General features: G+C 37.2%; 1 protein-coding gene across 1 annotated transcript in view; it reads left to right on the top strand.

Moving 5' to 3' along the window:
- LOC135469347 (SH3 domain-containing kinase-binding protein 1-like) overlaps window positions 1–7345 on the top strand; it is a 41959-nt gene extending 34614 nt beyond the window's left edge. The window contains exons 11-14 of the mRNA XM_064747985.1: window positions 2867–2973; window positions 3291–3380; window positions 4492–4630; window positions 5064–7345. Of these exons, the coding sequence (XP_064604055.1) occupies window positions 2867–2973; window positions 3291–3380; window positions 4492–4630; window positions 5064–5413 (686 nt within the window). The 3' untranslated portion in view covers window positions 5414–7345. The remainder of the gene's footprint in view (window positions 1–2866; window positions 2974–3290; window positions 3381–4491; window positions 4631–5063) is intronic.
- Window positions 7346–12181: the final 4836 nt, after the last annotated feature.

Below are 12181 nucleotides of genomic sequence, written 5' to 3'. Positions count from 1 at the left end.
ATTACATCAGTATTTTTATGGATTAATAAGACAGTTTTGCCTTGGACAACGACTATTATACGAGAAATGGTGTGTTCTATTCTAGTGTCCAAATGGTGGCAGTGATGAGTTGTTTGTCTCAGGCGCACGATTTTACAATATTCCATTATTGCCTGATTTGTGGCCAGGCTCATGGAAGTGCAGCAGATTGCCTTGATTTATGGTTTGTAATTTTGCCTGCAGGGACAGGGCACCGCTTAACCCTCAGCTCATATGCTGCCTCCCTGGTTCTCCCCTAGGACCCCTTGCTGTAAGGTCTTGCAAACATCTGACCTCTGGCAGGCTCATTGGTGATGCACCTCACTGAATCTCATGCTGCCCTTTATTTACAAACCATCAATTAGGTCCTACTGGTCCATGAAATATCTTTGTTAAATTTTGTGAAAGGTTTTGAAGAGCTTGAAAGTCCTTTAAAAAGTTTTCGTTTTGGGATAAGCCTTTGAAAAAATTCCATTTTTCATTGTCTAATTTTTATCTTGCATTATATTCAAAATGTACAAATAAATAAGCTACCAAAACCACAGAAAGGTTTATACTTAAAGTGAATTGTCATCGAAAGGACAGGAAAATGAAGGATATTAAGTCCTTCAAAAACATTTTCTTTAAATGGCTATATACTCGTCACGGTATGGCTGAAATATTGCCGATGTGGCGTTAAGCCATAATCATTCATTAAATGGCTATGCATCTTTATCATATTTATGTACGGTGAGGATTGAGTCATTTTTGGAAAGAGTTGTTCTATGATCTTAGAGGTTTTTGTTCTGGGTGAACAACTATAGAGAGAAGGCTATTTTGAGTTCCAAATAAGTTAATTTTATACATAAATGCCAATAGAACTTTGATTCATTTTTTTTTCAAAGCTTTCTGTATGGTCTTCACAACGTATTTAAAAATTAAAACACTTTTATTAATTTAAAAGATTGTCCACAGGAACATATCTTCAACACTTTCATGCAAGAAAGAGCATCAACCAATTTGATCCTGAACATCCTAGCATTGTACATTTGTAAATCAGTCTAACTCTGAGCTTCATTAAAACTGACAGCAATTGTGAGCTTCGTGGAATTATTGCTGATATGATTTATTAAACCTATTACTGAACACAGAAGATTGCAATCAAATTGCTCTTCTTCTATGCTATTATTATGGCCACGTGCAGACACAGTCTTATATTAACATGAACAGAGAGGAGAGAATTACACTGAGATTTGTCTCCTAAGTCTTTTTAGCAGGAGTATCATAGTTCCACCCATGAAACAGGCTGATTTTTTAGTTGGGAGTGCTAATACTTCATCCACCATTACTGTGATGGACCACTATCCTGATTAGATTACGCTGAATTATACATGGTGTGTGAGTGACCAACAAATGCTGTTGGCAGGGCTGCAGAAATTGTTCATTCATTAAATCCAATTGCCTTGGTCCAGATCCCATACACGGCCTCCAGCCTCAGCGTGGGAGAGGCAGCAAGTGGTCATTGGTTGTAAATATTCACACTGTGCCAGTATTGAACAGAGATGGGTTCGGGTGCTGTGCAGAGTTTTATCAGGTGGCAGTAGATTTATTGACCAGTGAGGCCCATGCAGCTGGAGTGCAGGACTCTTGGAGTAAGGGTCATCAACACGAGGCTTAACACAGCTGCTAATGGCAAGCCCTCTGTGGTCAGATCCGGCTAATGAAGCCTGAAGCTGAACATGTACATTTTTTAGCAAGAGAATTCAGTGCTGCTGAGGCATGTAATGTTCAGTGTGACCTGCTGACAAACCATGCTGTACACATGCTTAATATGTGTGAAGAAGTAACTGCGGTACAAGTTGGATTAGCTCTTGTGTTTTACACAGTGTTCCCCTTAAACTGGAGTTTCTTTAACTGCCTTACAGTCACATAAATGAAGGAAGGAGCTCAATTGCCCACTGTGACGACAAAGCAGTGAACAGGGTCCATGTATTCTTTCAGAAACCTATAGATGAGCTATTGCCAGTTACCAAAGGCATTTATGAGAAGCATTTCTGCTTACGCTGTGCATCGACATATACAGTACATACCTGACTAGTTTTTTTTCTTTCTTTGGGGCTTCAAAAGTGAGTGTCAAGTTTCAAGCGTCTTGGTGCATGATCAGCAAAGAATCAGGGAAAAGTAGTTACTCAGTTTACAGGCCATCGTCACGATCTACATTCTGAACATCATGATCAGATTACACAAAACAGGTACATAAGTCGTGTAAATTGTTTGACTGCAGTGTTGTTAGCCTCATAGGTGTATCCGGTGTATAAACACCTGTACGTTTACTACAGGTGTAGAGTTGTGCTGTTAGAGTACATGTATATGCGGGTGTATATTGATGCACATTTGCTGGAGTACAGCTTGATAGATGTATTTTAAAGTTTTTGTTTTGGCCACGTACATGTGTTAGGATTATTCTTCATTTCTTCGTAAAGATTTTGCTCATTTAAAAGAGACCTTGGCTAGAAGTTACAATTTCAGCATTTTACTTGTACCTTCAAACTAGAATCTAGTTTAAAGGTAGAAGTTAGAAGTTACAACTTGTAACTTCAAGCTATAAAAGGTCTCTATTTTCAAGTTAAAGATATGTCATGTTGTATGTATGTTTTTCACAAGCCAGTCTTCGTTACGATTAGATGTACATCTGGGACACTCGTCATGCATCCCTAAATTTACAGGTGCATGCAATAGTATTGCACAATAATAATTGATATTTTTCTTCAGTGTCTTATGTAAGTGGCCATTGCACCTATAGCATGGACTTCTTGTCATGCGTAATGAAGTACACTTTCATGTGTCTTAACAATATTTGTTCCAACAGATCACTTTGACGGACTAGAAGCCAACTCCGAGAAACTTTCCCACCCTACTGCAAACAGAGCTAAATTACCTAATCGACGGCCTCCATCTCAAGTATTCCTTCATACTGTGAGTTAATTTCTGTATATTTCCTTAAACTACTCTTGTCTTCACTCAGCAATTTCCAAGTTCTTCACGATGTTGATGTTCTCCAACTATATATGTTTCTTGGAAATCAGAGCTAGCAATAATCCAAGAAAGGTTTAACTGTAGAAATAATTCCATCAAAAATCCTAAAATGTGAGTTACTTAGGGGTCAGTGAAGCCAGAGGTTATGAGACATTTTATGGAAATCATGGAATTTTCCAGTTGTACTAATATTGACTGATGAAATAATGATGACACAACATATTATGGAATTTGCCATTTACGTTTCTTATTTTTAGGAGGAGGAGAAATCTACTGAATCAAAAGATCACGATAAACACAAAAGTAGTATTATACATAAAGAAGAGAAGGAAGAAAAGAAAGACGAGGTTAGTGATCAGTAGTCTGTAGTTGTGATATGATAAATACTTATGTGAAAGATCCGAGCCTCCTTGGCAGTGAATTATCTATTGTATTAGATTTCTACCTGCTGACTTTTGGTAAGTGAAAAAATACCCTGTGGTAATCCGTCTGTGATCTTAGTGTGATGCACTTGTCTTTAATCTTCATGTATATGGGTGTTGGGTGTCGCCTTATTTTAGACACAAGTACTGGAAAACGAGTAGTTGTGCTAATTTTCGTATGTAGACTGGACTGCCATCTTACATGTGTTATAACCTCAAAAAAGTTGTGAAAGAAGATTATGAAATTGCTGTAATACCCAACAAAGGATGCGGAACACTTGGCCGTAAATGTTAATTTCAGTTAATATACAACATGTGCAAAAGAGTGGTTTTCTAGAATTTATGTATCAAAAGAACCTAGTCTGTGATGATTATGTGGTGGTCATATTCCCTTAGGAAATCATTGCTTATCAGCATGTGTATATGGTTCTTATTCTGAAAACACAGTATCAGCAATCTACAACTTGATCTACAGGTGAAGAAAGTAAATCATGAGGGTAAGGAGAAGTAGCCTGGTGAGAAACACAAAAGCCAGCCCTGAGAGACCCAAACATAGTATCATGTAGTTAAATGTCAGGGATGTAATTCCAGCGTTTTTCATGTGTCCAATTTTCCCTGCTTCAGTTTTATTAACCAAAAGTCTTTTTGACAGATTTTTTGGTTTGTGTTTGTAATATAATGTCATACCTATAGTGCAGAGATCTGGAGAATAAGATGACTGCCTCAATCCTGGCTCTGAATTCGGCTGTATAATGTATACACTCTGCTGTACATTGCAGTGGAAAGTGACTGTGCAAAAACACTAGAGTCGTTGTGGGGACCTGAAACTATATACGAGTTCAAGTCGATATACACACAAAAGCCTAGGACTGAACTGAATCATGGGCTGTCAGCAAAATCAGCCATGTTGTATCATAGGCATAGATCAACTGTGTCTCCCTTATGATGCATCTTGCACATTCAAGACTGCTTAGCTCACATGTTTGTCGTTCACTGCACTTTCTGTATTTCTGTATAACTGTATTTTTTCCTGCAGAACGTGAAAGATGATGCAAAGAAACGCCTTCCCACCATCAATTCAACACATGGACCAAGTATGATGTCCACATCTTCGAAACGGAATAGTTACTTAGCAAATGCTGTTAAGCAGGAAGACTCTCCTAGTAAGCTGCCAGGTGAGTGTGAAATTTGACTATTGAATACTAGACAAGCAGAGAGTAGAGCCACTTCATTCCAGAAATTACACATAAATCTTACTACGTGTAGTGCCCATGGTGACCATAGTGACCATAGTGACCAGTTGATGACGCTCACACTGTCCTTGACTCATGCATGAATACATTCATTGAGGACCACTTGTTTTCCCCCATGTATGTATGTCTCATATTGGTACTTTGCTAGGCTGCAGAGCAGTGAGTTTAGTCTCTGTTATGTCACTCATCAAGTAGACTGGCTATTAAACCAGTCAGATTTAATCCCCTTTGCATCAGTGATGGGAGCTGCATGGCTATTAAGTACAACGGGTAGAAGAGAGAAGGAACGTAGCGTATCCACTGTGCTGCAGGATAATATTTCCAGCTTAATATTCTGTTGTCTCTATTATTACAGGCAAGCTGTCATCAAGCGCTGCACATTCCGGGACACATTCCGGCTCCAGCCATTCCATTGCCAGTTCGAGCTCAGCCAGTGTCAGCCATTCGGGTGCCAGCTCTGCTGTAGTGGACGAGCTTCGAAAGGAAATCCGTGATCTTAAAGCCAATACCGTCAGCAAGGCAGCCTATAATGACCTGAAATCAGAACTTGATAAACTGCGCAAGGACATGGAGGCGATGAAATCTGCCTTTGGGAAGAAGTTCGTAGATTTGATGAATGAAGTGGATGAAGAGAAGAAAACTAGGTTAAACACTCAGGTTGAAATCGATCGGATCAAACGCCTCGTTGCAGACTCTTCTATCTGAACATGTCCATTGAGTAAAAAATCTTTTATCGGAATGTGTCCGTTGGGTAAGAAAAAGGAAACCTCCAATTGTTTGTTCATCAGTCTGCCAAGCCTAAGTGTATTGCATTTCATGTCCGCTAACATGAAGCTCATATCATCTGTGTATCATGTAATGTATGCATATCTAACTATCAGGGGTCTTCTCGGAAAGACCATGTTGTGTTGGGATCACCTGTGTGATTTCTTTGCCCTTACGACTGGCCACAGCTTTCATATTAGGATGAATTCCCCTTAATTCTCCTCTCTCCTTGTCTGTACATCTGATAGACACATCTATTTGGACACAATAAAACAGCCCTGTGTTTGAAGAAGCCCAAGAGACTGATATCAGTGCTTTCTTTCTCAAGACATGATGGTTCTTGTTTCTAATTAATTTGCTACTGTCAACATTATTTGTTTTTTTAACATAAGTTATAATTTTGTTAAGAAAACTGTTTTAATTAGAGTATTGGCCATAGTTTTGCAGGATAATACACCTTTTACTTTATGTTATGTTTTCATTGATTTTGTGCATATTTATTTTATGTTGTATGAACTGTGTTTTGTTAATGATGTTAACCATTTAATGATTTTGAAGATGTTTTCTTTGTAAGGGCTTCCTGCATTTGTCTGTATTTGTCCTGTTTGTGTTGTGAAAAAAACATGCATGTGTCCTTTTTCTCAGAAAACTTCTGCACTACATATGTAACTGTTACAAGAAGAAAACGTTCCTGAAGAATGAACACCACTTGACTGTCAATAGTATTACTGTTCATGAAATCAAAAGGTGCACACAGTTATCTTGCAGAATAGATCGATGTAGTTAACCATAGTAGTAGTACATTTATATGATGATGTAGTTGGAGTACAAGCTTGCAGTAGGTAATCTCTCAACCTTTCAGTATTCATATCTATTCATTACGGTAATATACACTTTAATCCTTCTGTGGTAAAGTCTATCTGTTTTAATAAACAGTTTTCCTTCTCCAAGCCTCAAAACCTAACTGCTCTTTGTATGAATGAAAAATGAGAGCAAAAGCTGGACATCTTAACAAATGTATCATTCTGTCATCTAAACTTACCCAAAGGACATGATGCTCCAGTCTCTTACACCTCTTGTCTGTTGACAAGGCTATTAAGTGTCTGTTCATTTATCTGAAGTGTAACCCCCAGCTTGAGCCAACTGGAACCATGATGCTGAAGATCTTAACAAATGTATCATTCTGTCATCTAAACTTACCCAAAGGACAGGATGCTCCAGTCTCTTACACCTCTTCTGTTAACAAGGCTATTAAGTGTCTGTTCATTTATCTGAAGTGTAACCCCCAGCTTGAGCCAACTGGAACCATGATGCTGAAGATCAAAATTGTTTGGGTGTCACTGTCTTCCACTGTAGTATCATATAGTCAATATTCTATGCAATGGTGTACTCTTTTGTTTTTCAGTTTAAAAGTTATCTAGCCAGATTATTATATTACAGCTTGACAGTATATCAAATGTAAGAAATAGATGTAATTGGGCCTAAAATTAATGCGTACAATATGTATTACCTGGAGTCGGTTTCATGAGGAGTACTTAGTGTTAAGTTGCCCTTATCTAAGTGCACTTCATTTCTCTACGAGGTATGTTGTCAGGGTATTAAGGGCTTACTTTAGCTTTATAGCATGCTTCATGAAACCGAGCCCAGAACTTTTCCTGTCAAGATTTGTTGTAAACTGAGTTATCACCCTTGTTTTATGCATCTATTTAGAATCTCCATGCACAGAATGTTAGTAACTGCTATTTAAGCATATGTTATAAGTTACATCTAGTATATTCTGTGTGCTTTTCTGTAGTCTTTCAGTTTTAACCTATGCTTATTTGTAGTTCAATTTTAATCATTGTGTAGTTACTATTAATATATATAGATATATATATATAGATATATATATATATATATAGATATATATATATATACCATTGCCATATCCAGAAATGGTAACAGTGTTCTGTAAGTCTTGAACAGAAGTGTACTGAAGACTCAAGCGCCAGATGTAGTGCAGGTACTTGTAGTTGTATAATTAATCCTTATTATTTATAAAGTGTCCACATGTCCTTAACAAACATGTATGTGTGGGGCCCTTTTTAGTTGAGTGTAGACTTGTCTCTAACCATTCAGTGCCAAGCCACAAAGTTTTCAAATTACACATACGAAATCATGAAAACCTTAAAGGGAAGAATTCTTAGAGAAATTCAGATCTGGGAAGTGTGTCCTGTCATGTGTGTTGAAAATAAAAATCCTTCTGTGTGAGAATATTTGGGGCACATATTTTGAGAATCATGGTGCTATATAAAAGTGTTTGGAAGTGACATCAATTGTGCTAAATTTACCAAAACTGTATGTCTCTGAACAACATTGAATATTCACGCAGTCCTTCAAAATTTTTCCTACATCAGGTATAACTCTGCAAATTCAGCTTTTAAAAATATACTGGGATGTTGTGTTTTATTATTTGATAATTTGTTATTCTTTTGTATACAAAATGGTAGATATCTGGCTTGAGGATCATAATGTTGTCTTAGACTTAAGTTAGATAAAGTTGAGACTTGAGAATCTGACCTGAGAATTATTTATTACTTAGAGTTGTCCTAAAACTTTCATGACAGAATTGAAAATTAGTATGGTATTTATGTTAAATTGAAAGTTCAGGATTAAGAGCACAAGTGAAGAGTGACTTAAGTCTAAGCTACGTGATCCTCCGCCTTGGTTCTCTTCACATTTTTATACATGATGGCGGTCCTGCAGTATCTTGGCTAAATTTTAGCTGATAATAAGCCATTTTTGACAGCTTTATCAGCTTTAAGCAAGGTGTTGTGAAATGTTTTATAGACTGAACTTGGTACTTAATGCTACATGTACCTATCATTTGTCTCCTAAGTTCTTTGATCATTTTGATCATCAGTCTCCGACTGCTCCATCTTGAGTCAGGTATATGCTAGGTTATTTCTTCTGTCTCTTATCCCTGTGGCGTTTTAGTACCAGATTTAAGTTTTGAAGTTCAAGCTAAATTTTTCAAAGTGCAAAGAAGAAATACTATTGTACAGAAGGAAAATTTACGATTAAGGCAATATCACTCAAAAGGGGAGTTACATATAAATACAAATTTCTTGCCAATGCATTTGACAAAACTACATGTATATATTGCCTATATTGTTTTTCCATTGCCATGATTGTAAATCTTTTTCCTTCAAGATTAATGGGACTTTTCAGGTCAAGATCTCATTAAAATGATGGACATGTATATTACTCAAAGATAACAAGTGGACTTTTGAGCATAAAGCAGTTTTAATACAAAATCTATATTATTTTGTTAGGCTATAACTGAAGATGGGAATTGTATGCAAACAATGCTCTAGACTGAAGATGTCACTTATAACATAGATCCGATCTCTACCATCTATGATGCCGTGTTTCATGTCTGCTAGGGTATGGCCTTCACATTGGCAATGAAGTGCAATTGATAGAGACTAAATGGTGAATTGTATTGTGCATTTGTCTCTTTGTTAGTGGTCCAAATTGTGCTTTTCTGGTCTTAATTTCTTTTTTCTTCCCATCCTCAAGGATGACAAATATATATGTGTTTGTCCAACATATACAATGGATACTGTATACCAATCTAAAGTTAAGCATATTTCAAGCGCCACATTTTGCATGATTCTGATTATCCACCTTATAGAGCAACTTTGGGGGTTTTTTGTGAAGTTTGACAATTTCTTATCAGAAAAACCTACATGTTGGTATCAAAAGCATCCTTTTGATGTCTGTGTGCTTCTGAAAGTGAATTTTCACATTCCAAACTCTACATGAAATACGGTAAAAATTGATGCGCCCTTGCAAGCCAAGGGTTTACTGCAAATGTGGTACACTCAAAGTATACAGTCTGAGTTAAAGACTCGGCTTTTGAGTCTGGCAGAGTATAAAACAACATTGAGTTGAATCATCTGGGAGGAATGGAAATATATGTATTTGTATATATGTGAATTTATCGTAATAAAGCTGTGCATAAGGTTGTCCATGCACAATGAAATGCATTGTGTGGTCGAGTGCATGATAATATGCTGGGAGAAACAATTACAACTACTGTTTGGCTTGTATATCATTATATATCCTGTACACGTATATATATATACCCATTCCATCTATGCTAACACATGGTTGTGTCTAAAAGAGACCTGCAGTATGAATTTTTGTTGTTGTTGTTGTTGTACATTGTTATATGCTTGAAAGAAATGTAAGGATGCTTTGATTGTGACTAACGGTCCACTTGCATGGCTGCTGGTATGTCTCCATAATGTCAGTGTGCCAGCTTTTTGGCTCTGAATGAATGCTTCAGATTCCAACTGCCTATTTGTGATCAGCATGCTTTAAGAAACCAGTTTGATGTACACTTCATACATGTGTACTGCTGCTTCAGCAGTGACAAGACACTGTCTCAGAATACACCACAAAACTCTGGACAATTGTATATACAATTATATCGCATAATTCCTGATAAGAACTCTGTTGACTCTCAAATATACCTTTCTTGGAGCCAGTGACCTGCCATGCCAGCTTCTAGGAATGGCTTAAGGACTAGTAAAATGGTGCAGGAAAGAAAATCCGATGGGAATTCTGGGATACTTCCAATTCTCTACCCATTGGTGCCACATGTACATGATGTATGTGATGTGGGGTAGATGCCGGTACATTTTTTTTTTATTATTATTATTCTAGATGAATATTCAGCTGAGAATGGAATGTTAGTTTAACAGCCTCCTGCAATAGAATGTTTTTGTTAAACTTGTTAAGCATGTTTAATACTATCCATCACTGCTGGTAACTCGGTCTTTTTTTGTTTTTTTTCTATTATGCAATAGTGCACATGAAGTACCGGTATTAGGTTTTTTAAGGTGTTTGTTTACATCTCCTTTGTTACATGAGTTGCCTCACATTTTGTTCATGGCATGCAATGTTAATATGAAAACTTTTCTGGAAGCTTTCAATGCATCATCTGTTAGCCTTATTTGGAAAAATACCACATTGTGCCCTCTTATTAGGTTATGGAATGCTGGGGGGGAGGGAACGCTTTTGATGGATTGTCCTGGGTTATTTTAGTAAGTCACCACCCCCACATTTTACTTGTTTTGTTTTCTCTATAAATCCCCCCCCCCCTCCTCTCCACTATAAATTGTCACAATGATGGCGACTTTAGAAAATCCTGATGGGTTTGAAATGCATGGTTAAGAAAGTATAAATACATTATTGTGGTGTTTGAACATCTTGGCCACTAGCAACACATAATCCTTGCCATACTATGACTGACCGTAAAGGATGACAAATGAGTCGCAGTTACATGTACTTCAAACAATATGGCATGTGGTACAGTTTTTTTTATGAATGTCCGATACCACACTTTCCAGCATTTAATGAGAGAAAAAAATCCTGAAAAGCATTTCATAATAATTCTTAAGTGTGTTTTGATATAGGGCTTTGATCATGATAACGGATACTTAAGGTTGAGAAGTATGCATTTATGTATATCGCAACCAGTTCTCTGCCATTGTAAATGATTAGTAATTTAGTAAGCTAGAATACGAAATATTGTTCTCACCACGTAATTATATGACCAGAATTAATTTATAATTTCTATACAGTACAGGTATTTTACAAATGTACATTTTTGTCTCCCATTTCTTAAGCTGTGTACACGACATTCCATATTATGTGAACAAAACCAATGCGTTACTTGTGTAAACCAAATATACCCAATAAATTCTTTATTATATATAATGTACCAAACTGGAGGTGATGTTTTTTTGAAAATACATATGTTTACAAATGTATGTCTAGTCACTAAGGATAATGAGTGATTCTGTACAAAGATTCCAGCTTTGTTTCTCGTGACTCCATGCTAATTCAGCCGTTGCCGTGGCCTCACGGTTAGACCGTCAGCCTCGAAGTCGTTAGACGCGGGAATCAAACCAAGGTCAGGTCTTACCAAAGACTTCAAATACTTTAAATATGGTTATTGTTGCTGCCTCGCTTGGTGCTAAGCACTGAGAGGTTATAGCAAGGAAACAGGACTGGTTGGTCCGTTTAATGTGACTGGATGGGGTGTCATGTCTGGTATCTTTAGCATGATACTTCATTGGTGGCAACACTTTTACGGCATCGGCTCACCAAGCCACAAGAAGATACAGTATATGTACTCACACGTAATGATTCCTCGTCGTCATATGGCTGAAAAATCGTTGAGTGCAACGTTGAACCCCAAGCATTCATTCATTCAATCATTCCATCCTAATTCCTGTAATGCCCTTTATATACTTTTATTAGTTCTCGTTTGATTTGTGTTTAGTTTTGAACGTTGGTTTGGCTACAATAAATCTGGAACGTCCGTTGGTAACTCCTGACAATTGGTACACACAACGCCAAGATTTAAGAAGAGCCTATAAGCTGAAAATAAAGAGATGAGCATGACCCAATAGTTTCGGAAAAAATTGAATAATTCCGTGCAATTTTAACGAATTTCTGGTGGATTTGCCAAGCTCTGGCCTGGCAATGTATAGCAAGATGTAGATGTAGCCGCTGAAACGTTTGGATATAAATATAACCGCGGGGAAATTGGCCATCTTGACAGTGTGATATTTGGTATCTGGTCACACCTGACCGAAGGAAAGTTCGACGGTTGGACAATGTGATATTTAGTACCTGGTCACACCTGACCGA

This window comes from Liolophura sinensis, chromosome 1 (assembly GCF_032854445.1).
Source record: "Liolophura sinensis isolate JHLJ2023 chromosome 1, CUHK_Ljap_v2, whole genome shotgun sequence".
Taxonomy (NCBI): domain Eukaryota; kingdom Metazoa; phylum Mollusca; class Polyplacophora; order Chitonida; family Chitonidae; genus Liolophura; species Liolophura sinensis.
This window is presented reverse-complemented; position numbering and strand designations above follow the sequence as displayed.